Source organism: Nomascus leucogenys, chromosome 14, assembly GCF_006542625.1.
Source record: "Nomascus leucogenys isolate Asia chromosome 14, Asia_NLE_v1, whole genome shotgun sequence".
Lineage (NCBI taxonomy): Eukaryota > Metazoa > Chordata > Mammalia > Primates > Hylobatidae > Nomascus > Nomascus leucogenys.
This window is the reverse complement of record NC_044394.1, coordinates 85,964,398-85,986,865: the sequence shown is the minus strand read 5'-3', so window position 1 is coordinate 85,986,865 and position 22,468 is coordinate 85,964,398. Positions and strand designations below refer to the sequence as shown.

General features: G+C 46.8%; 1 protein-coding gene across 1 annotated transcript in view; it reads left to right on the top strand.

Moving 5' to 3' along the window:
• Positions 1-22,468, top strand: part of RPTOR (regulatory associated protein of MTOR complex 1) — a 412,605-nt gene that overhangs the window by 180,017 nt on the left and 210,120 nt on the right. The window contains exon 5 of the mRNA XM_030827216.1: positions 1,551-1,697. Coding sequence (XP_030683076.1) covers positions 1,551-1,697 — 147 coding nt within the window. The remainder of the gene's footprint in view (positions 1-1,550; positions 1,698-22,468) is intronic.

Below are 22,468 nucleotides of genomic sequence, written 5' to 3'. Positions count from 1 at the left end.
TGATCTTTCAAAAGTCATCTCATTGACAAAGTGCTTATGGGCCTCTCTGAAATTAAAGGGACAGTGGCACGCAAATTGGAGGACCCAGCCAACTCTTAGAGCTCCCCTCCCTTGTAAATGAGGTGTGTGTTGTGTTATATAAACACAGAGATGTGACAGAGTAAAAGGACAAATGGAGACATGGAGTGAAGAGCACATGTGTGAGACAGCTGTGGGTCCATGGAGGGAGGCCCCGCGGTGGGAACTGAGGCAGCTGTGGGTCCATGGAGGGAGGCCCCGCGGTGGGAACTGAGACAGCTGTGGGGTACATGAGGGAGGCCCCGCGGTGGGAACTGAGGCAGCTGTGGGGTACATGAGGGAGACCCCGCAGTGGGAACTGAGGCAGCTGTGGGGTAATGAGGGAGGCCCCGCGGTGGGAACTGAGACAGCTGTGGGGTACATGAGGGAGGCCCCGGGTGGGAACTGAGGCAGCTGTGGGGTACATGACGGAGGCCCCGCGGTGGGAACTGAGGCAGCTGTGGGTCCATGGAGGGAGGCCCCGCGGTGGGAACTGAGACAGCTGTGGGGTACATGAGGGAGGCCCCGCGGTGGGAACTGAGACAGCTGTGGGGTACATGAGGGAGGCCCCGCGGTGGGAACTGAGACAGCTGCAGGGTACATGAGGGAGGCCCCGCGGTGGGAACTGAGACAGCTGCGGGTACATGGAGGGAGGCCCCACGGTGGGAACTGAGACAGCTATGGGTCCATGGAGGGAGGCCCCTCAGTGGGAACTGAGGCAGCTGTGGATACATGGAGGGAGGCCCCGTGGTGGGAACTGAGACAGCCATGGGGTACATGAGGGAAGCCCCACAGTGGGAACTGAGACAGCTGTGGTTCAATGGCGGGAGGCCCCGTGGTAGGAACTGAGCTGTGGGGTCCATGGAGAGAGGCCCCGCAGTGGAAACTGAGACAAGTTTAAGGAGTTGACCAGCAGCTGAACCCAGCAGCAGCTGCGGAGGAGCCTGGGGCCAGGGGTGATGACTTCGGCAGCCACCTTGTGCGGGCACTACTGGAGTAAAGCAGCATCTGAGGAGAGGTGGAGAAGTTCAGTTTGATGGTTTTTATTTTTGTTTTTTGAGACTGAGTCTCGCTCTGTCGCCCAGGCTGGAGTGCAGTGGCACAATCTTGGCTCACTGTAACCTTCACCTCCCAGGTTCAAGTGATTCTCCTGCCTCAGCCTCCCAAGTAGCTGGGTTTACATGTGCCCTTCACCACGTCTGGCTAATTTTGTATTTTTAATAGAGACTGGTTTTCACCATGTTGGGCAGGCTGGTCTTGAACTCCTGACCTCAGGTGATCTGCCCGCCTCAGCCCCCCAAAGTGCTGGGATTACAGGTGTGAGCCACGGCGTCTGGCCAGTTTGCTGTTTTTTATAGTTTTGTATAAAGGCTAACTCAGCGTCTCTCCAGCAACCAGGCTCAATGTGTGTGCCTTTTGTAATGTGCAGTACTCACCAGCAGCCCATATTCCTGAGATGCACATGTAACGAGCGCACTTTGTATGTTTTCTAGAACTACACGCAGTACATCCCTCTGTCCATATATGACCTGCAGACGTGGATGGGCAGCCCGTCGATCTTCGTCTACGACTGCTCCAACGCTGGCTTGATTGTCAAGTCCTTCAAGCAGTTCGCACTACAGCGGGAGCAGGAGCTGGAGGTGAGCGCTCTGGTGCTTGGAGAGCGGTGCTGGGTTTGGTTTTGTTTTCCCTGGGGGTGGGGTTTGGGTGGGGAGGTTGGGAGGTGTTGGACATCCTCTGAATGGAGCAGGGCTCAGAATGCCAAGGGCAGGATGGCATATTCAGTGCTGTTGACCTAGGGAGGCACTCAGCATACTTTATTTTTGAAGCATAATCTTGTTCTGTTGCCCAGGCTGGAGTGCTGTGGTGCCATCTCCAGTCACTGCAACGTCTGTCACCTGAGCCCAAGCAGTCTTCCCTTCTCAGCCTCCCGAGTAGCTGAGACTACAGGTGCATGCCATGCCACCATGCCTAGCTAATTTGTGGAGTTTTTGTAGAGGTAGAGTTTCGCCTGTTTCTCAGGCTGGTCTCAAACTTCTGGGCTCAAGCAATGCGTGTGCCTCAGCCTACAAAGTTCTGGGATTACAGCTTGAGCCACTGTGCCCGGCCCAGTACAAACTTACAGGCTTATTTTTACATCTCATTTTACTCAATGTCATTTTTAATCCGAACATTACTTGATAACACTAATAGGGTCAATTTGTGCCCCAACAGTCTCTGCCTCCAAGATAAATGTGAAAATAAAGCAGACACATTTATTTTAGGAGAAATGGACCCACAGCTTCAGTTCCATGGTCTTCAGTTCCACCAGTGCCTTTGTTACTGCCCCAGTTTCTTTTTCTGTTGTGTTGAAAAAAAAAAAAAAATCCCTGAAAACCACTAAGCTAAAATGATAGAAACCAAATAAAAACAGCTGCTATTGGTAGCTCCCACTTCAAAAAGCGGAAAGCCTGTGCACTGTTCTGATAATGAAGAGACGTTTTGCTTGGTTGTTTTAATTAATATTTGATGTTTGAATTAAACAGTGAATTCTGAGGACAAATTGAAGAGGCAGTTTCAATTAAGAGGCCTCCATCTTGTGGCCTGCACAGGAGTGTCAGAATGAAATATTCTGCAGCCTCCAGGGGGTCATGAGTTCTGACTGGTTGCAGTATAGGAAATTCCCAATTTAGGAGCAAAAATGATCTTGAGTATGTTTCCTCAAACCTTTTTGAGTATATTCAATTTTAATGTATTATGTTTTCACATTTCATCAGAGAAAAATGCTGAAACAATCAGTAACAAAATTTGAAATTCTGTTTGGTAGATTTTCACATTAACATGTGTACAGTTGAATATTTTATAATTATTAATTCTTTATGTGGAACACTGCAAAAGAGTGACTGATAAGTATAATGTGCTTTATCCATGAAAAAGGGTCCACATGCAGCAAGTTTTTTTGTTTTGTTTTCTATGATAAGGGAAAGAAAGATCAAGGTTTGTATCATCACATTTTTCCCTTACTTTTAGGCATTTCATCTTGGTTTACCCAGGGGATAGGTTATCTAATGAGCATTAAGAAACTCAAAGCATTGAGAGGTGATTTATTTTTCCTTGCATCAACTAATAAATATTGCAAAAAAAAAGGTGATTTTTTTACATTTATAATATGTAAATAAAAATGCCAAAGAATCCTGCCTGAGTGCTACACCAGATTTATGGGCTGGAGAGTGGTTAAGGGAAAGACCAATACATCAGCCTTGGTTAATTAAAACATGTTAAATAGAGACCCGCCCCCCTTTCAGCAGAAGACCAGCACCTACAGCTCATGCACAATGTCAAATGTTTGCATTCCAGCGCTTTGAGCATGTGCTCCGGCGGTGCTATGTGTGCTCTCTGTGTGTTGCCAGGGATTAATCAGCCTAAGACATTGTTCATTTCATCAAGTGTAACAGAAAAGATTCCCATGCATCTTTTTTAGGAAAAAAAAAACATGTTTAACTGACTCATTCCACATGAAAGAGATCAGATGAAAAATATGTTAACTGAGTTGGCAAATAGATGGCAAGGCAATGCGATACCGTATGTCTTTAATTAGCTCTGATTTTTATCTTCGTTCTTTTCTTTAATTACAATGTAGATCAGTCTTGTGTGTTTCTATTACACTTACTATTATTGGCTATTGTTCACTTGGTCTCTTATATAAACGGTGGAAATTAAAATGATAAAATTAGCTCCTAGCTAATAGCTTAATGTTCATTTTAGTAATTTCACTATCTGCTAGAGAAACAGCAATCCTGTGTAGCCTGTTAGGGTTTTTCTTTTAAAATATTCTTTGCCTCTTTACAGGTGGTCAGATTCTTTGTAAATTTACAATATGTTTTAGTACTTTTTATTGTATAACATGTGAGCTGAAAGAAATGGACAGGTGAATGATTTGTTCCAGAGTTTAAAAAATAAACAATTGATTAAATATAATGCAAGAAAATGGTTATTTGGACCAGAAAGCCTCCAAATAATAAACATTAACACAAATATGAGTGACATAAATTTTAAGAGATGATGATCAGCTTTCATATTCTTAGTGGCACAGTGCTTGTCCTGGGACCAGGAGGTTTATTTATTGTGTACTTCTCTCTCAGAGGAGTGCTGTAGGTAGAGTAGAAGACGACTTCATCAAAGCACAGATACAGTATTGCACACACTTCAAACCATCAGAGCCAGAAAATGACATATCTGTCACTCAGTATTCCTTCTTATATTTTTCATTGTGTCATATTTCTTTGTAATTTAAAAATTAAGGATAATATTCAAGTCTGTCCGCTTTCAGTCTTCTTTTATAAATAAGTATATTTTACCAAATTAGTATATGCCGTGGTTTGAAAAATCAAATAATACAGAAGGTTTATGATGAATAAAATAGTCCCTGGCCCCACACTTTCTCTGCTGAGAATCTGTGACCAAAGGCACCTCCTTCCCCTGTTTCCATTTCTACTTCTTCTGGAGGGTGTCTCCTTCTCTGTAGATGACATGCTGAGACCACTGCTTCTTGATTTGTCGATTTTAGATTATCAGTGGGCTTTGTCTTAGGGTACAAACCAAGAACAGAGCTGCCATTAAGTTCTGTTTAAAGAAAGGAGAAATGATGTGGAAGCCTGTTAGCAAAGAAGTCGATTACATGTAGATTACATGCTGGTTTAGATTCCTATGTGTTATTTGTATTCAATAGTGAATTCTAAAGAGAAAGTTCTAGATTGAAGAGGCTGCGTCCCTCACAACGCCTTCTTGCTTTCCCTCTTATTCACTCTATTGGGTTTCTCTATACTTTGTAACCTTTGTGGTTTTAAGTAATATCCGTATGCTTTTATTTCTAGTTTTATCAGCAATAGCTCATTTCTTCCATTTTCAAGGCTCTTAGCTTCCTTGTACTTTCTTCTGCCTTTTTTCTGTTACAGCTTCTGTTATTTGCACTTTTTGCGATTGTCTTTCGTTCTCTGACCATGATTAACACCTCTGTGCTTGAGTGGAGATTGATTCTATAGGAAGACAAGCACTAGCCTTGTTACCTGATTATGGCCACATAAATATTGCTTGCTCAGTGGCTAGACTACTGTGATTTCCATTTTTATAACTGTTTTCATTTGTTTGCTTTTCCTGGACATTTCCTCTTTTCTTCTTGAATTATCTATCGTTAGCGCTTCCTCCACTGATAGATCTGCAAGGAGAGCAGCAGAACACAGAAGGCGCCCTCTCCCCTCACATCTTCCAAGCTCTCCTGCCTCACTCAGCTGATCGTGCCTGTGGCCTGCTCCCCGGCATCAGCTGGCTCCCCTTTGTAACTCTCCGGGATCCGTCCCTGTGTCTAGATCCCACTTCTTCCCCTCTCTCGATTTTCTCCTTTGTTCTCCTAGAGGAAATCCTCAAGTACTACCCTAAGAAAAGATGTTTGGCAGTCTGAGACCATCAGTATTTGAAGCAGTGGAAGTAATGAAAAATCTCATTACTGGGTTTTAAACAAATAGCAGTTTGTCTTTTTCACTAATAAGGTCTCTGAGGCAAATGGTTGACTTTTCAGCAGTGCCACTGGGGACCAGGCATCCTTAGCCGGCTGGCTTTATCCTCATGGTTGCAATATGCCCACCACATCTGCAGGTGTTTCATCTGCTTGGGAGGCAGGAGGAAATGGGGAAGGGGCAGTGCTGGCCACAGCTCTCTCTTTTATAAGGAAGAACAGCCTGCCCTCTGTATCTGTGGCTTCCACATCCTTGGAGTCAACTAACTGTGGCTCCAAGACATTCGGGAAAAAAAATTGCACTGTACTGAACATGTACACTTCTTCTCACCATTGTTCCCTAAACAGTACAGTATAACAACTATGTTTACAGCATTCACATCGTAGTAGATGTTGTAAGTACTCTAGAGATGATTTAAAGTACACCAAAGTCTGTGTGTACGTTATATGCGAGCACCACACCATTTTATATCTGTGCATTGGCAGATTTTGGCATCCGTGGGGGTCTAGGAACCAATGCCCTGTGGATATTGAGGGATGACTGCAACAAGCAGAGTTTGCTTTAGATCGAGTTGGCCAGAGCCAGGTCACGCAGCACCCCAGCTGTGGTTGAGGGGTGACTAAAGGGAGTGGACTTGAGGGTGGCTGTGAGATGATCCGATGAGAACCGTCAGCCACATTGCCTGGGTAATGTCATCATTCTAACCACATCCATTATCGATAGTGTAGATATGGAATTTTAGGCAGTTTTCACTCTTCCAGTGGTAGCACTATTACTCCTTGCAGTGGATGAGTAGATGTTCTTGATAAGTCTGCCACCTCCATCCAGATAAATGCCATAAGAGGAATATTTATAGTCATCGTACACAGTGTATGTATTGACTGAGTTGGAGAGAGAGAAAAAAAGAATTCAAAGAGGAATATTTATAGTCATCGTACACAGTATATGTATTGACTGAGTTGGAGAGAGAGAAAAAAAGAATTCAAATGCTTTTTAACAACTTTTATCTTGGATACTAAATCCTTAGCCTGTAAACTAGAAAGGAAGGTGAAGTCTTAAAGAAACAGATGCTCTTGGAAACGGAGCCCATGAAGTCTTGTCCGTCAGTTTCTTCTAGTGGATATTTCTCAAGGGCAGTCACAACTCACCGTCACTGAAGATGGCAGTCAAGCCCGGAGTCAAATCTAGGCGAGTTTCTCTTCTTTTTAATGGGAGGCCAGTAGCGAGTTGGGCAGGCGGTAAAGACAGTAATGCCTTTCTTCTGCTGGGACAGCGTGGGCTCCGCTGCCCCAGTAAGTCTTGTTCTGCATGTAGCCATCTGCGTTTGGCTTAGGGCTGGAACATAGGCAGGTTCTTGGTGGGTGCCATGGAAATAGCCTGAGAATGACTTCCTGGAGAGCAGGTTGCTGTGTGTCAGAAGAGTCTTGTATGAAAGTTCAGCCCTGGCCGGTGCGGTGGCTCACGCCTGTAATCCCAGCACTTCGGAAGGCTGAGGTGGGCAGATGGCTTGAGTCCAGGAGTTCAAGACCAGGCTGGGCGGCATAGCGAAACCCCATCTCTACAAAAAATACAAAAGTTGGCCAGCTGTAGTGGCACACACGTGTCATCCCAGCTACTCTGGAGACCAAGGTGGAAGGGTCGCTTGAGCTCAGAGCTGGAGGCTGCAGTGAGCTGTGATTGTGCCACTGCATTTCAGCCTGAGCAATAGAGTGAGACCCCATCTCTTAAAAAAAAAAAGTTCAGCCCATGGATCATGGGCACAATTCACTTCTCCACTATTCCCCCACACTCTACAAGGCTTTTCTCAGGATGCTTCCGAGTAAATTGTGTTTGTGTGGTGTCTCTAAACACGATTCTGTGGTCCAGTCCTGCCACCTCTAGCAGTACACTCCCAAAGCACAGAAACCTGTCAGACGGTCACTCACTGCCACAGCGAGAAGCTTGCTTGGGTCCACAGCATCCCCAAGGCCTCAGTGACTTAACCGCCCCCCGCCCCCACCAATGTGAACACCCGTGCTTAAACTGATAAATGATACATTGGCCTCCTGCACTGATCCCCGTAGCTAAATTTTATGTCAAATAAATATTGTAATTCTGCCAAAATGACTAATGTCTAGAATCTTCAAGTTTCCTCAAAAATATTAAATGCGTATCTCACAGATCTAAGGTACTCATGTTCTGAAATCTTCATCATTTCTTTGCTACACCTGTAGATGGGCACACTGCATGGCTGGCATGGAATTCTGTAGCAAAAGGCAATTCTCCTGCTGAAGGTTGTGGTTGTAGTGATTGCTGAATACCATCAGTTAGTTCTTTGGGTAACTCTCAACAGGTGTGTTTCTTAATCACTGTTTCCTAAATTGGAATTTGTGTGTGTGAGTTTGCAAATCTTCTCCACGGACTTGCCGTTGTCATGGCATTTGTGATTCAGAGGAGGGATCTGCGGTGCCGATTCCACAGGAGCTCACGCTCGCCTGTATTTCTCTTTCAAGCAATGATTTTCACAAGTGCTTTCCCCTGTAATCTCATAGTTTGTCATTTGTAGGCAGTAGGGACATGAGCTGACATGTGTTATGTCACAACTTTATTAATTTTCAAGTGATATTAATTTTTAGGTTTTAAGAAGATGCTTTCCCCTTTTCTAGGTTGTCTCTGTTTCCTCCAGCATAATTTTTTTCCTTTGGTTAATTTAGACTATTCTTTCTCATACTGGAGGTATGTGATGATTTTATTGTTTGTCATATTTAAGAATGAAGAGAAGCTGCGCATCACTGCGTGTCTGTGGCAGGAAGCGTTGGCCAGAGGGTCTTGCTCGATGGGAAGTAGGGGGCGCTGGCTGCTGCGCTGGGGACTCACTGATGCCCCCATGCCCAGGTCTTTATTTCTCTGGCTCTAAATGACTACACTAGCTGCCTTTCATTTTCCCCAGATACATCAGTAACTCTTTAGAGGAAAAAAACCTACCACCAGCCTGAGTGCTTTCTGAGGAGGGCGGTGGTGGAGGATCATTGCAGGACACCTGGCTTCAGGCACGCAGGTGAGACGTCGGCTGTCCTGACGGCGGGTCTTCAGGTAATCTGTGCCTTCCAGCCGGTACCACTCCAGGTTTGGGCATGCGGGCCGCCTTCCCACTTCCCTTCCCTGCATGTACTCTCGACACTTTCAGTTCCTCTTTTTAACAAAAGTTGGCCAAAGTCATTTTTGCGTACCTTATACTTTATTTATAGTAAGCTGTAAGAACCCATACTTGTGAAGGTTTTCAAAACATTAGAATATCTGCTCCCTGGTGTTAAGAAATGTGTAATGTAGTTGAAGCACATATATTCATTCTTTCTCTCTCTCTTTTTCTCCCCCGCCCCCCACATACTCACTCCACCACCACAACAATGACCGAAGAGATCTCCATTTTTCATTTAGCAGAAATGCTGCCATTTCCACTGTCTATAGCAGAAGGGGAGTTCATCCAAAACATACAGTAGAAACCCCTTTAATTGGAATCCACAGAATGGCCATCCCCAAAGCCCCGCTGGGGAGAATGAAGCCACTGTAAGAGATTAAGAGGGTGGTGGGGCAGGGCTGGCCCTTGGAGTGCACTGGCGAGCTGACTTACCAACCAGAAAGGAAATAGGTCACGGGAGAAATGGGGGGAAACACAGGCCCATGGAGGATGAGGTCTACGCCTGCCAGTGGGTGCTGGGAGGGCAGCCCTGGGGGGAGCAGGCAGCAAGAGACGCCCAGCCCGGCCCCGTGTACCTGGCAGGCCTCAGCCTGTGGACACCCTCGCCTTTGGTTTGTGTGACATTTCACAGTTGGTGGGACGTTTGTGCCGTTTCATCCATCTTTAGTCTGTGCAGCTGAGCTGAATGTGGCTGCCAAAGCTTTTGCTGCTTCTCTGTGCCCATGCACCATCCCTTTCTGTGGTTTGCACGGGGAGATAAAGGTCTTTTCTGTTGGTACTTTTCGCAACTCCCAGTCCTAGAATTTGGAGGGTTCAGTAAAAAGAAAAGTGATTGCATAAAAAATTTAAGAACCCTTACCGCTGATGATCTTAAATGAAATTCACAGACAAAGCAAAGTGTGTCATTAGCACAAGCAACTTCCAGGGTGCAACTTAAGTTCCCCTTTCTTCACAAATGCTTCCCCCAGCCTGAAATCTTCCTCAGCTGACCGCATACAGCAATCTCCTACACAGCAGCCTTGACAATCATGTGTTGTCTTGTAGCCTCTCTTCTATTGTTCTAAGCTTACTTTACATTTGTTATGTAAACCTGTCAAGAATGCCTCATGTTAAATTGATGCTCAGGAAGGATCTATAGATTTGGCTCGATAAATACGTATTTGAATAAACTACCTTTAGTTGTCTTCTTTAGATGTATCTATGATGCATTAAATATATTTGATCTTTAATTAATTTGTATGAAATGTGACAAGAAACAAAGAAAACTTGATTGACCATAATTCATGAAAAGATACACTGTTTGCAGTTGTCATAAAACTGAGAGCTTTCCCAAAATTCTTAGAGTTTAACCTTTTTTTTTTTTCTAATTTATTTTAAAGTATTGTCTGAAATTGCTTGATATTCTGGACCACAGATGATGGCCAGCACCAAGGGATGCAGACTGGGGCACTGTGATCCCAGCAGGACCCATCTGCCTGGCCCTGCTTGCTGTCACAAGAACACCTCTGCACCCACCACTGAGGCCGAGGGGCTCACCCCACCCCGACACTGAGGCAGAGGGGCTCACCCCGCCCCGACACGGAGGCTGAGGGCTCACCCCGCCCCGACACTGAGGCCGAGGGGCTCACCCCGCCCCGACACAGAGGCAGAGGGGCTCACCCTGCCCCGACACAGAGGCAGAGGGGCTCACCCTGCCCCGACACGGAGGCCGAGGGCTCACCCTGCCCCGACACAGAGGCAGAGGGGCTCACCCTGCCCCGACACGGAGGCCGAGGGCTCACCCTGCCCCGACACTGAGGCAGAGGGCTCACCCTGCCCCGACATGGAGGCCGAGGGGCTCACCCTGCCCCGACACTGAGGCCGAGGGGCTCACCCTGCCCCGACACTGAGGCAGAGGGCTCACCCTGCCCCGACACTGAGGCCGAGGGGCTCACCCTGCCCTGACACTGAGGTAGAGGGCTCAGCCTGCCCCAACACTGAGGCAGATGTCTTTCACAAAGGATCCTGGTGGTACAGGGCAGTGGAGCTTCTGGCTGAAGGCATAGCCTCATGAGAGGAGAGGGACAAGTGGGAAGTAAGTGCTTTCACTGAACACCGAGGTCAGAAACACAGAAGAGGTGTTCATTCTCACCCATCCTCTCCAGCATCACACGATAAGCCCGTCTGCGCAGAAGGCAAGGGCAGGAAACAGGTGTAGAGATCAGAAAAGAAGTTAGGCCATCTTTTCTTGAAGATGAAGTGATCACCTGTGTTGAAATGTCAGCCGTTAAGTATCAGTGGGATTTACAGAATACTCCCTCCAGCAGCAGCCAATACACACACTTTTCCAGTGTCCATGGAACATTCATCAAGGTCAGTCGTATCCTGGGTCATAAAATAAACCTCAACAAGTTTTAAACAACACAGAGTGTGTTCTTTAACCACAAGAGAATCAGCCACACGTCAATAAACACAAGAGAAAAACTATGAAAAAAGTTAAACAACGTATTTCTAAATAATGGGTCAGAAACCTCAAGGGAAATTTAAAAAAATACATAGAATTAGATGAAAATGAATATACAACATATCTGTATTTATAGGATGCAGATAAAGCAGTATTGAAAGAGAAATTTATAGCACTAAAATGCTTATGTTAGAAAAGAGGAAAGATATCAAATTATTGATATAAATTCCTACCTCAAGAAATTGGAAGAGTAAAATAAACTGAAAGCAGTCAGAAGAAAGGAAATGGTAAAGAACAGAAATCATTGAAATTAAAAACAGAAAAACAATGGAGAAATATTAAAAGCTGATTCTCAGAAAAAATCAATAAAATGGATAAATTCCTAGCAATACTAACAAAATAGAAAAATCAAGAGGGAGATGGGAAAATCTCTACAGATCCTGCAGCCATTTAAATAATAATGAACAACTTTACATTCTTAAATTCAACAACTTAGAGGAAACGGACCAATTCCTCAAAAACCCCCAGCTACCAAAATTCAACCAATTGAATATTCTGAGCATTATCTGTTCAGCAATAGATAATCTGAATAGTCCTAGAATCATGAAAGAAGTTGAATTTGTCATTTAAAATTGTCTGAAACATAAATCTCCAGGCATACATGGTTTCACTGGAGACTGTTGCCAAACATTTAAAAAGAACAAGCAGAACACCAGTTTTGCACAAGCTCTTCCAGAAGATAGAAGGGTTGGAAACACATTTCAACCCATTTTATGAGGCCGTTATTATCCTAATGCCAAAACCAGACACACCGTTCAAAAAGAAAAACAGCAAACCAATATCTGTCACAAACTTAGATGCCGAAATCCTCAAAACAATAATAGCAAATCAGTTCTAGCAATTTATAAAAGGAATTATATGCTGTGACTTAGTGAGATTTTTTTTTACAGGTGTAGAAGTCTAGCTCAATGTTTAAAAATTAATTAATGTACTTCATACCAACAGACTAAAGATGAAAAATCATACGATCCTACCAGTTGATGCAAAAAACTCTTTCGCCAAAACCCAACACTTACTCATGAGAGAGAAAAAAAAAAAACTTGCAGTAAACTAATAGAGAAGAACTTCAATTTTATTTTTAAAAAAGTCTGTAAAAACCTACAGCCGTCCTTCTACTTACTGGTAAAAGATTGAATGTTTCCCCCTTATGATTGGAAGCAAGGCAAGGATATCCATTCTTATCACTGTTATTCAACAGAAGTACTGGAAGTTCTAGCCAGTGCAATAAGACAAGAAAAAGACATCATTGGTTATCAGGGAAACACAAATCAAAACTACAGTGAGGTGCTACCTCGCACCACTAGGGTGGCAGCAATAAAACAGATGGGTAATAACAAGTGTTGGCGAGGATGTGGAGAGATTGGAATCCTTGCACACTGCTGGTGGGAATGTAAAATGGTACAGCTGCTTCAGAAAATAGTCTGGCAAGGTTCTCAAGATGTGAAACTGAGGGTCTCCCCGTGACCCAGCAGGAGAGTGGCATGCACTCTAGAATAGCGCTTGGCCCACGCTAGGCACTCAGCTGACCCCTGCTGGCTTGGCTAATGAGCAGAGTAAAAAGACTCCTCCCTGGCAGTGTGGGGACCCTCCGAGTGGAGGGTGGTGCTGGTGTGGGGGCCCTCCAGGTGGAGGGCAGTGCAGGAGGCCATGGCAGGCAGTGGCAGTGCTTGGACTAAGGTGGTAGATGTTGGCAAGGCAAATGTTTGCATCTGGGGTTCATTGTGAAGTAAGAGTGATTCTCTCTGGATTAGATGGAGGACGTAAGCAAAAGGTGTTAAAGGCAACGCCAGTGTTTTTGGCATGGGTGGAATGGAGCGGCTGTCTCCCAAGCCTGGAGGACCATGAGGCTGGAGGCTGGATGGAGGTCTTGGGGTGCAGGACACAAGAGCTCTGCTCAGGCAATGTGGGATGTGGGGTCCCATCAGAGATGTTTGTTCAGCATCTTTTGTAAATTAGGAAGGGTGACAGGGCATATAGCAGCACACAAGTGGACAAACCCTGGCTCTACTTTCCTGAGAATGCATCAGAAGGTGGTCGGTGTCATCCTGGAACAGACGATGGCTGAAGCCACGGGATGGTGATGAGCCCCCATGTGGTTCGTGTGGCTGGAGAGGAGCGGCCAGTCGAGGCCTGCGCTTGGTGGTGTGTGTAGAGTCTGGGAAAAGGAGAGGTACTGACAGATCAGACCAGAGAAGTAGCCAGCGAGTTGGAGAGAAACCAGGCACTCGTGGCATCAGAAAGTCAGGAAAAGCCTCAGGAAAGCCTTCTAGAAGTAGGGACAGTTAGCTGATTGCTGTGCTGCTTAGCGGCTCACACGATGAGGACTGAGGATGGACTGTTGTATTTGTGGACACGGGACCGTGGCTGGACTTAACAAAAGCAATGTCAGCACAGGGTGGTGGGCTCTCATGTGATTCTAAACTGTTCAAGAGAGGGTGGGCGATGCCATGTGGAAGCTCCTGAGGGAGGTTTGTTTTCTTTACATGGAAGTTATGAGAGCATGTGTTTGTGCTTATGGGAGTAACCTGGCAGAGAGGGAAAAGCTGATGTGTGGGAGGGAGAGAGAGCTCATGAGGGCGGCCCTTAAGTAGGTGTGAAGGGAACAGGATCCATTACACGAGGGGAGGAGCTGGCTGGAGGCAGAGCGTGGGCGGTGGTCATTCCAGAGGGGGATGGCAGCACATGCGTGCAGAGGCCAGGTTTGGAGGAAGGATGCAGACACACAGCACAATCAAGTTTAGGAGGAGCAGGTACCACACACACACACACACACACACACACATATAAGCACGTGCACATACAGACATGTACACATACACATGCACATAGACAACATATGCACACATGTACACATATACTCACCTACATTTACATATATGCACACACATAGACATATATGCATATAGACATGCATAGATGCCACACACGTGTACACACGCACATATATACACATACATGTCCACACATATACATACATGCACAGTCATACACAGAGACACACATAGACACCCCCACACACATATACACATGCATGTGCGCACACATATATGCACATAAACATGCACATATAGACAGGCACATGTATACATGTGCATACACACACATGCACACACCTATATACACATATATACATGCCCACCTATACATACATAAACATACACATATATGCATGCACACAGAAACATGGACATGTACACACATGCACACATATACACACAGGTACATGCTCATACAGACACACATGCACATCTACACACCACCTATACACACACACACACATACACACACACACACACACATACAGCTTTTGGTGCCATGCTGCAGCACATTCCTAGTGCTTCACATACCTTCCTTTCTAATTGGTGTTTGTTTTGGAAGGTGGAGTGAGTACATGTGTCTGGATCCGGCCTTATTAGATTGTGCTTTGCGCGCTGGGAATAACGCCCACTTTATGCTCAGCTCTTACTAGTGTCTCCAGCTTTCCCTCTCCTCCTTGTTAACAGAATTGGAACCCTTCCTGTCTTCCCGTCTCTCTCCTGAAATTAGCCAAGGCTCTCTCTCTTATGACTCAGTTCATTAGAGAAGTAAGCAGAAACACAGCAGCTGATGATGAACAAAATGTTTCCGGGGGTGAAGGCACCCATCTGGCAGGGGGCAGGGCCCTCTTGCAGGTTCCGCCATGCAGAGAAGAAGCCACAACGACCGAGGGAGGCGGGAAGGTGTCTAACCTGAGCCGTAGAACGCAAGAAGTAGCCAGCATAAAGACAGGTAGGAAGGGCACGTCAGTGACAGAGGCAGGAGGAGAGGTCAGGACACGTGATCCACTTGTGTAGGGAGCTCCAGCAGCGCGCTCGGAGTGCTGGGCATTGCCGGGTCTGGAAGAGGTCATCAGTTCTTGGGAAAGGTGCCTGCATGGGCTAGAAATCATGGAACAAATCATAAAGCCAAGTAGTACTTTAAACCCAGATGCTACTTTATAACTCACTTTGCTACTTTGCCCTCGGCAGCAAGGGTTGAGGGCACAGCCCTAGCTACTAGCACAGCCCTGATTACTAGCACTGTCCTGGTTATAAGCACAGCCGTGGTTACGAGCACAGCCCTGGTTACTAGCAGAGCCCTGGCTACTAGCAGAGCCCTGGCTACTAGCACAGCCCTGGTTACAGCACAGCCCTGGTTACTAGCACAGCCCTGGCTACTAGCAGACAGAGCCCTGGCTACTAGCACAGCCCTGGCTACTAGCAGAGCCCTGGCCTGGCTTACTAGCACAGCCCTGGTTACTAGCACAGCCCTGGCTACTAGCAGAGCCCTGGCTACTAGCACAGCCCTGGTTACTAGCACAGCCCTGGCTACTAGCAGAGCCCTGGCTACTAGCAGAGCCCTGGCTACTAGCAGAGCCCTGGCTACTAGCAGAGCCCTGGCTACTAGCACAGCCCTGGTTACTAGCACAGCCCTGGCTACTAGACACCTCTGCTAGAGACTGCCCAAAGAATATGCCATGAGTTAGCTCTTTCTCCCCCTCCTGCCACTGATCAGCTAAGCCTTCCCCCTAAAAATCTCTTCTTGATATAGAGGGTGCAGAATTTCCAGTATCTCCTTCAGTTGACTATGAGAGAAATTAGCGTAATTTCTAACTGACCGTCTTCACAGAGTTGTAGAATGATCACAGAGCATTTAGAAGCTGTTGAGTTGCTAATAGCTAAGTGGCTTTGAAATAATGAATGCTTCATTTGGGGGAAACTCGGGGTAACTGTGACAAACCGTTGTTATGAAGGGGCTCTCTAGCTGGCCTTGGAAGGGCAGGCTTGAGGCTTCTCCACGTCCTTGGAAGTCTCCATCCACCAGAAGGAGCTCCTTCTGCTCTCTCAGCCTGGATGTGACAGTTGCCAGCAATAGGCACAATTTGGTTTTTAAATTAAATCTAATATTTGATATACATAATTATATCAACGATATATTAAAAATATGATTTCTGCTTTGCATCTGCTGTTTTTGGTACACTGTGTGTCACATGATAGACGCCACATTAATATCTTTGACTATTAATAGAGTTGGATAAGTAATACACTGACTCCTTTAGCAGCCTCAGCCTTTCTTTGAACTTTGCAAAGATGGCCATTGTAATTAGGTGTTGTTGAATTGAGAATAAAAGTTACTTTAAGGCAGAACTACAAGTGTTACCGAGGAGATGTTATTTTCAGAAATTACTTGGTAAAGACTCCTCTGGAGTTATTAGTACCATATATCATTATAAAGATGCCTCTTATATGTATTTGAGAAGTGAAAGAAGCAGCCCAGTGTTGACGTTTTATTTAGAAAATGGGAGGCCAGGCGCGGTGGCTCACGCCTGTAATCCCAGCACTTTGGGAGGCCGAGGCGGGTGGATCACCTGAGGTTGGGAGTTTGAGACCAGCCCGGCCAACATTGGTGAAACCCAGTCTCTACTAAAAATATAAAATTATCCGGATGCGGTGGTGCATGCCTGTAATCCCAGCTATTTGAGAGGCTGAGGCAGGAGAATCGCTTGAACCTGGGAGGTAGAGGTTGCAGTGAGCTGAGATCGTGCCATTGCACTCCAGCCTGGGCAACAAGAGCAAAACTCCATCTCAAAAAAAAAAAAAAAAAAGTGCCGTGCAGGTGATCCCCACTGCCCCCACAGCAGTGCTTTCTGCAGGGAGCAGATGGCAGGCTTGGGGTGAGCTGCCCGCTTACTTCATGAACTGCGCGTGCACTGACTCCACGTTACCCACACGTGAGGACAATGCAGCAGATGTCTTTTTTGGATCTGGTTGCTGTGTATCGCATCGCAAGATTTTTCTGGATCCTTCCCAAATCCTCCAGAAGACTGTGGAGAGCATTGAAAGATGAGAATCGTTCTTGTGTTTCAGTCCCTAGGCTCCCCAGGAGAAACCCCTCTGGGTACACGTTCAGCTTGGGCTTGCTCTTCGGGAAAACCATGTCTCCAGGCTGGAATTGGTCACTTTTAGGCCTGGGCACTGTTCACAAGCTTGGCCAATCACAAGCACTCAGCCTTACACGCAGGCCTGTTTCTGAAAGATAGTTTCAATTACAGGGTCAATATCTTAGATAAATGCAAAACCATAACAGTGTATAGGAAATAACTCATCTGTTCAAATAGGTTTTTTTTTCCTTGGGTTAGCAACCCTGAAGAAGAATGTTCATTGGCAGAACCCTTTGGCCTGAATGTCAAGATGTTTTTTAAAAATGCGATTGGTTCTGGCCAGGTGCAGTGGCTCAGGCCTGTAATCCCAGAACTTTGGGAGGCCGAGGCAGGCGGCTCGCTTGCAGGAATTCGAGACCAGCCTGGCCAACATGGTGAAACCCCGACTCTACTAAAATACAAAAATTCGCTGGGTGTGGTGGCATGCGCCTGTGATCCCAGCTACTCAGGAGGCTGAGGCAGGTGAATCGCCTGAATCCGGAGGTGGAGGTTGCAGTGAGCCGAGATGGCGCCACTGCACTCCAGCCTAGGCGACAAAGCAAGATCCCTCTCAAAAACAAAAACAAAACAAAACAAAACCTATTGGTTCTAATACCCCTAAAGCAAAGAGCTCTCCTGTGTACTCGTCCATGCACCCAGTAGTGTGGTGGGAAAGAAAGAATTCAGCATGCTTCCTCCTGGGCCTGGCAGCCAGGTGCCAGGTGAGTGGAGCACTGTCATTGCCTGTCACCTGCTGTTGGAACCTCTGCAGCCAGAGGGCGTGTCTTCTTGTCTGTACATCAGCGTACTTGGGGGGCTTCTTAAATAGGTGCAGTTTCTGTCAATGATCACACTGAATTGGAAATGAAGTTTCTAGTAGGCATATTTGGGATAAAGCTCTTTCTCCATCTACCTGTCCAACTGCTCACTCAGCAACCACAGAATGCTTCCAGTGTCCAGTGCGCTCCAGGAGGCGATGGGCCAAGCGCCCGTGCATCTCAAGGTGCAGGCTGAGATAGGCACGGCAGTCGCAAACCCAGCAGCGTCTGGACCACGGGAGCTTTGCCTCTCCAACAGACAAGACACAGACTCTCCACCAGACAAGACACAGACTTCTTGGTCCCTAAGGAAGTCCCCTTCAAACCTGCTGATTTCTCATGTGGCTACTGTACACTGGAGACTCGCCCCACTGCCCCATGGCATCTTGTGTTCTAGTACTGACTTGGAAGAAAGGTGGTGTTGGTATGAAGTGTTAGATTTCAGAAGCTTGGCGCAAATGGTTGGCAGCGATGGAGGGAATGCAGTGTTTAGAGGCTGTGGCGGGAGGACCTGTTAGATGGAGGGAATGCAGTGTTTAGAGGCTGTGGTGAGGACCTGTTAGATGGAGGGACTGCAGTGTTTAGAGGCTGTGGTGAGGATCTGGTGGATGGAGGGACTGCAGCATTTGTTTAGAGGCTGTGGTGGGAGGACCTGGTGGATGGAGGGACTGCAGTGTTTAGAGGCTGTGGTGGGAGGACCTGGTGGATGGAGGGACTGCAGTGTTTAGAGGCTGTGGTGGGAGGACCTGGTGGATGGAGGGACTGCAGTGTTTAGAGGCTGTGGTGGGAGGACCTGGTGGATGGAGGGACTGCAGCATTTGTTTAGAGGCTGTGGTGGGAGGACCTGGTGGATAGAGGGACTGCAGTGTTTAGAGGCTGTGGCGGGAGGACCTGTTAGATGGAGGGACTGCAGCATTTGTTTAGAGGCTGTGGTGGGAGGACCTGGTGGATGGAGGGACTGCAGCATTTGTTTAGAGGCTGTGGCGGGAGGACCTGTTAGATGGAGGGACTGTAGTGTTTGTTTAGAGGCTGTGGTGGGAGGACCTGTTAGATGGAGGGACTGCAGCGTTTGTTTAGGGGCTGTGGTGAGGACCTGTTAGATGGAGGGACTGCAGTGTTTGTTTAGGGGCTGTGGTGAGGACCTGTTAGATGGAGGGACTGTAGTGTTTGTTTAGGGGCTGTGGTGAGGACCTGTTAGATGGAGGGACTGCAGCGTTTGTTTAGGGGCTGTGGTGAGGACCTGTTAGATGGAGGGACTGTAGTGTTTGTTCAGGGGCTGTGGTGGGAGGACCTGTTAGATGGAGGGACTGCAGCGTTTGTTTAGGGGCTGTGGTGAGGACCTGTTAGATGGAGGGACTGTAGTGTTTGTTTAGAGGCTGTGGCGGGAGGACCTGTTGGGTGGATGGAGGGACTGCAGTGTTTGTTTAGAGGCTGTGGTGAGGACCTGTTAGATGGAGGGACTGTAGTGTTTGTTTAGGGGCTGTGGCAGGAGGACCTGTTGCTCAATTCTCAGTACTGGTTAGAAAGTAAATTTAACATAGGAGCAACTTAACAAAAAGAAAAGCTTTTCATTTTGGGAGACTTTTTTGTTTGTTTTTAGAGATAGCTTTGCTCTGTCACCCAGGCTGCTGGAGTGCAGTGGTGCCACCACAGCTCACTGCCACCTTGAACTTCTGATCCCAAGGGATCCTCCCACCTCGGCATCCTGAGTAGCTGGGACTACAGGCATGCACCACTACACCAGGCTAATTTTAAACAACTTTTTTGTAGAGACAGGGGTCTTGCCATCTTGCCCAGGCTGGTCTCAAACTCCAGAGCTCAAGCAATCCTCCCACCTCAGCCTCTTGAGAAGCCAGAACTACAGGCATGCACCAGCACACCCAGCTAATTTAAAAAAAATTTTGGAGTGATGGGAGTCTTTCCATCTTGCCCAGGCTGATCTTCAACTCCTGGGTTCAAGTGATCCTCCCACCTCAGCCTCCCAAAGTGCTAGCATTACAGATGTGAGCCACCACACCTGGTTATATAAAAAGAAAACCTAAAACTAGTAAACCACACTGATATTTTTTGCTATATTTCTGCTATATGCGTAACTCTTTGAAAAGGAAAATAGGAATATTGAACTTAGTTTTTGCATAAAGGGCCATTTCCTCCCACTTAAAGTTGTTTCCTTTTTAATCCTCTGCCAGCCATTCTTACGTGGCCAGTGGTAGTGTTGCTGATTAAAATAACACAAGTCTGCCAGCAGTGCCAGAGAGACATCGCAAATGGCGCCTCCCACAGTTCAGGACTGCGCTTCACTCCACGGAGGTCTGCCTCAGATGCCTCCCTCCCAGGCTCTTTCCGGAAGCCAGGGAGAGTGCATTTCCACCAAGCGCAGGAGTCAGCACTTCCTCACAGCCTTCCCATGCCCTCCCAGCACCGGACACACATGGCCGCTCCCACCTACCCCGTCCACCTTTTGTGACATGGGTCTGAATAGCTGCAGGTCCATGTCGTTCCTGGAACCATCATCTGGCTTAGTGGGCCTGTCACAGCAGACCTGGAAACTAATTTTCTGTGTACAGCAGGTTGCATTGCCGATGCTATTTTAGCTTATGGAGCCTAGAGCCCAGGAAATGGTTTTAAACATGATTTTGCCTTCCCTCTTCCCTCTTGTTTAAAAAAACCCACTCCTTGGTGATGCTTGGTGATCGTTGCGTGGCACGTAAATATCCCTAATGTCAGTGAACTGTACATTTAAAACGGTTAACATGGCAAGTTTTATGCTACATGTAATTTACCATCATAAAAAAAAACCTCATTCCTCTAGAAATTGCAGTTTTTATTGAAAAGTTTAAATTATATTTATTATTAAGTATATGAGAATTTGATTTGTACTCTGGGTTTAATGTTCCTGTGGTAGAATGGGTTATTAATAAAACTAGCAGTCATTAGTACCTTCCATTTGAGACATTTGAGATGTTAAAAACAAAGTTTGTCAGAGTCCGATGACAGCGCATTCTGTACCATCACTGTGGTGCGAGGTGGCTGTGAGTGAATACAGCTCTGTGTGTATTTCATTCCAAAAGCACTGGGGGTGCTGTGTGGAGAGGGCTCGGCAGCTTTCGTGTTGGCGTCGTAGGTGCTTGCTGGAGATTCAGAAGGGCCCAGATGGGATAATGGGGCAAAAGCGGCCCTAAAATCAGGGGCAGTGCCCGGCACTCTGGACGCATGTGCTGGCCCAGCTGCAGGGCAGTCCGTGTCATCTGTGGGGCCTCTGTGTCCTCATTGTCAAAGCTCTTTTAACATGGAGCTGAAACCTCACGGGGATGGTAAAAAGCAGATGAAATAGTATATGTGAAAGAGCAGTGAGAATTACTAAGAACTACACGACTTAAAGTAAGGAGCACGGAATGAGCAAAAATGCAGACACAGACACATTCTCTCCCCATCAAGCCGTGAAGCACATCGTAGCCCTCGGTGATTAAAAGCCATGCGTTCTGGACACATCTCACCCCCACCCCATATTCATCATCATTTACAATATTCATTTACAATAGCCCTCCTCTTCATGGAGGCCTGCCACAGTCTGAGTAAACAAAAGTGATCTTGTCCCTGTGGTATTCACAAAACCAGCCCTAGGAATTGTGTAAGTCACAAACAGCGTCCAGGCCCTGGATCTGGGACGACCAGTCTTTGTCATGCGATGCTCCGGCCCTCATGCTGACTGCTCGGTCCGCGACCCCGCATTAGCAGGTGGCGCTCTCGGTCTGAAGCCTCGTTCCGTACCTTGTTGTTCCACATCCCCGGCCTAGATGGGCAGATGAGGTTGGCCCTTACAGCAGAATGTTTTCCGTTACAGCCGAATTATAGGTATTTGTAGACACGTGAATGAAGGAATTCTGCAAGCTGTGTAGCCCTGTATGATCAGCATTTTGGGGGTTTTATGTTTTCATTCCTTTAGCCATCTACATGATATGCCCAGGCATCACATTTTAGGGTAACTGAAGTGAAGGCAATGCAGATTCCATCTCACAGCCTGTGGTGTGTTCTTCTTGTCTTGTCTGTTCCCTGTCTCTTTCTGTCCCTTTGTTTCCTGCTACCCTTTCCCCTCTCGCCTCTCCCCACAACAAAGGACCAGCCTTGATGATACCGCTGGAGGGACTTTGCAAGCCGAGCTCTCCCAGGGCTCATGGGGCCTCCCTTCCAGCAGGTGGGCCCTCCATGCAGCCCACGGTGTCTGAGGACTCTGCGTCCCCGGAAGGGAGGCATTGCTTGTGCACGGCTGCTGTGCCTCCCCCAGCTGAAAGCATTCTGTTTGGCGGAACTGGTTCTGATATTTTCCAGCTCTTCTCAATTATTTCCAGGAGCAGGCAGAGCAGTGTGTGTGCATAATCCCTCATGTGTTATACTTATTAAATTTTACTGGCCAAAATGCCAGGAATTCTTGTGAACTTCATTATTTCTGAAAACGACAGCAAAACCTCTTGTGGATTACCG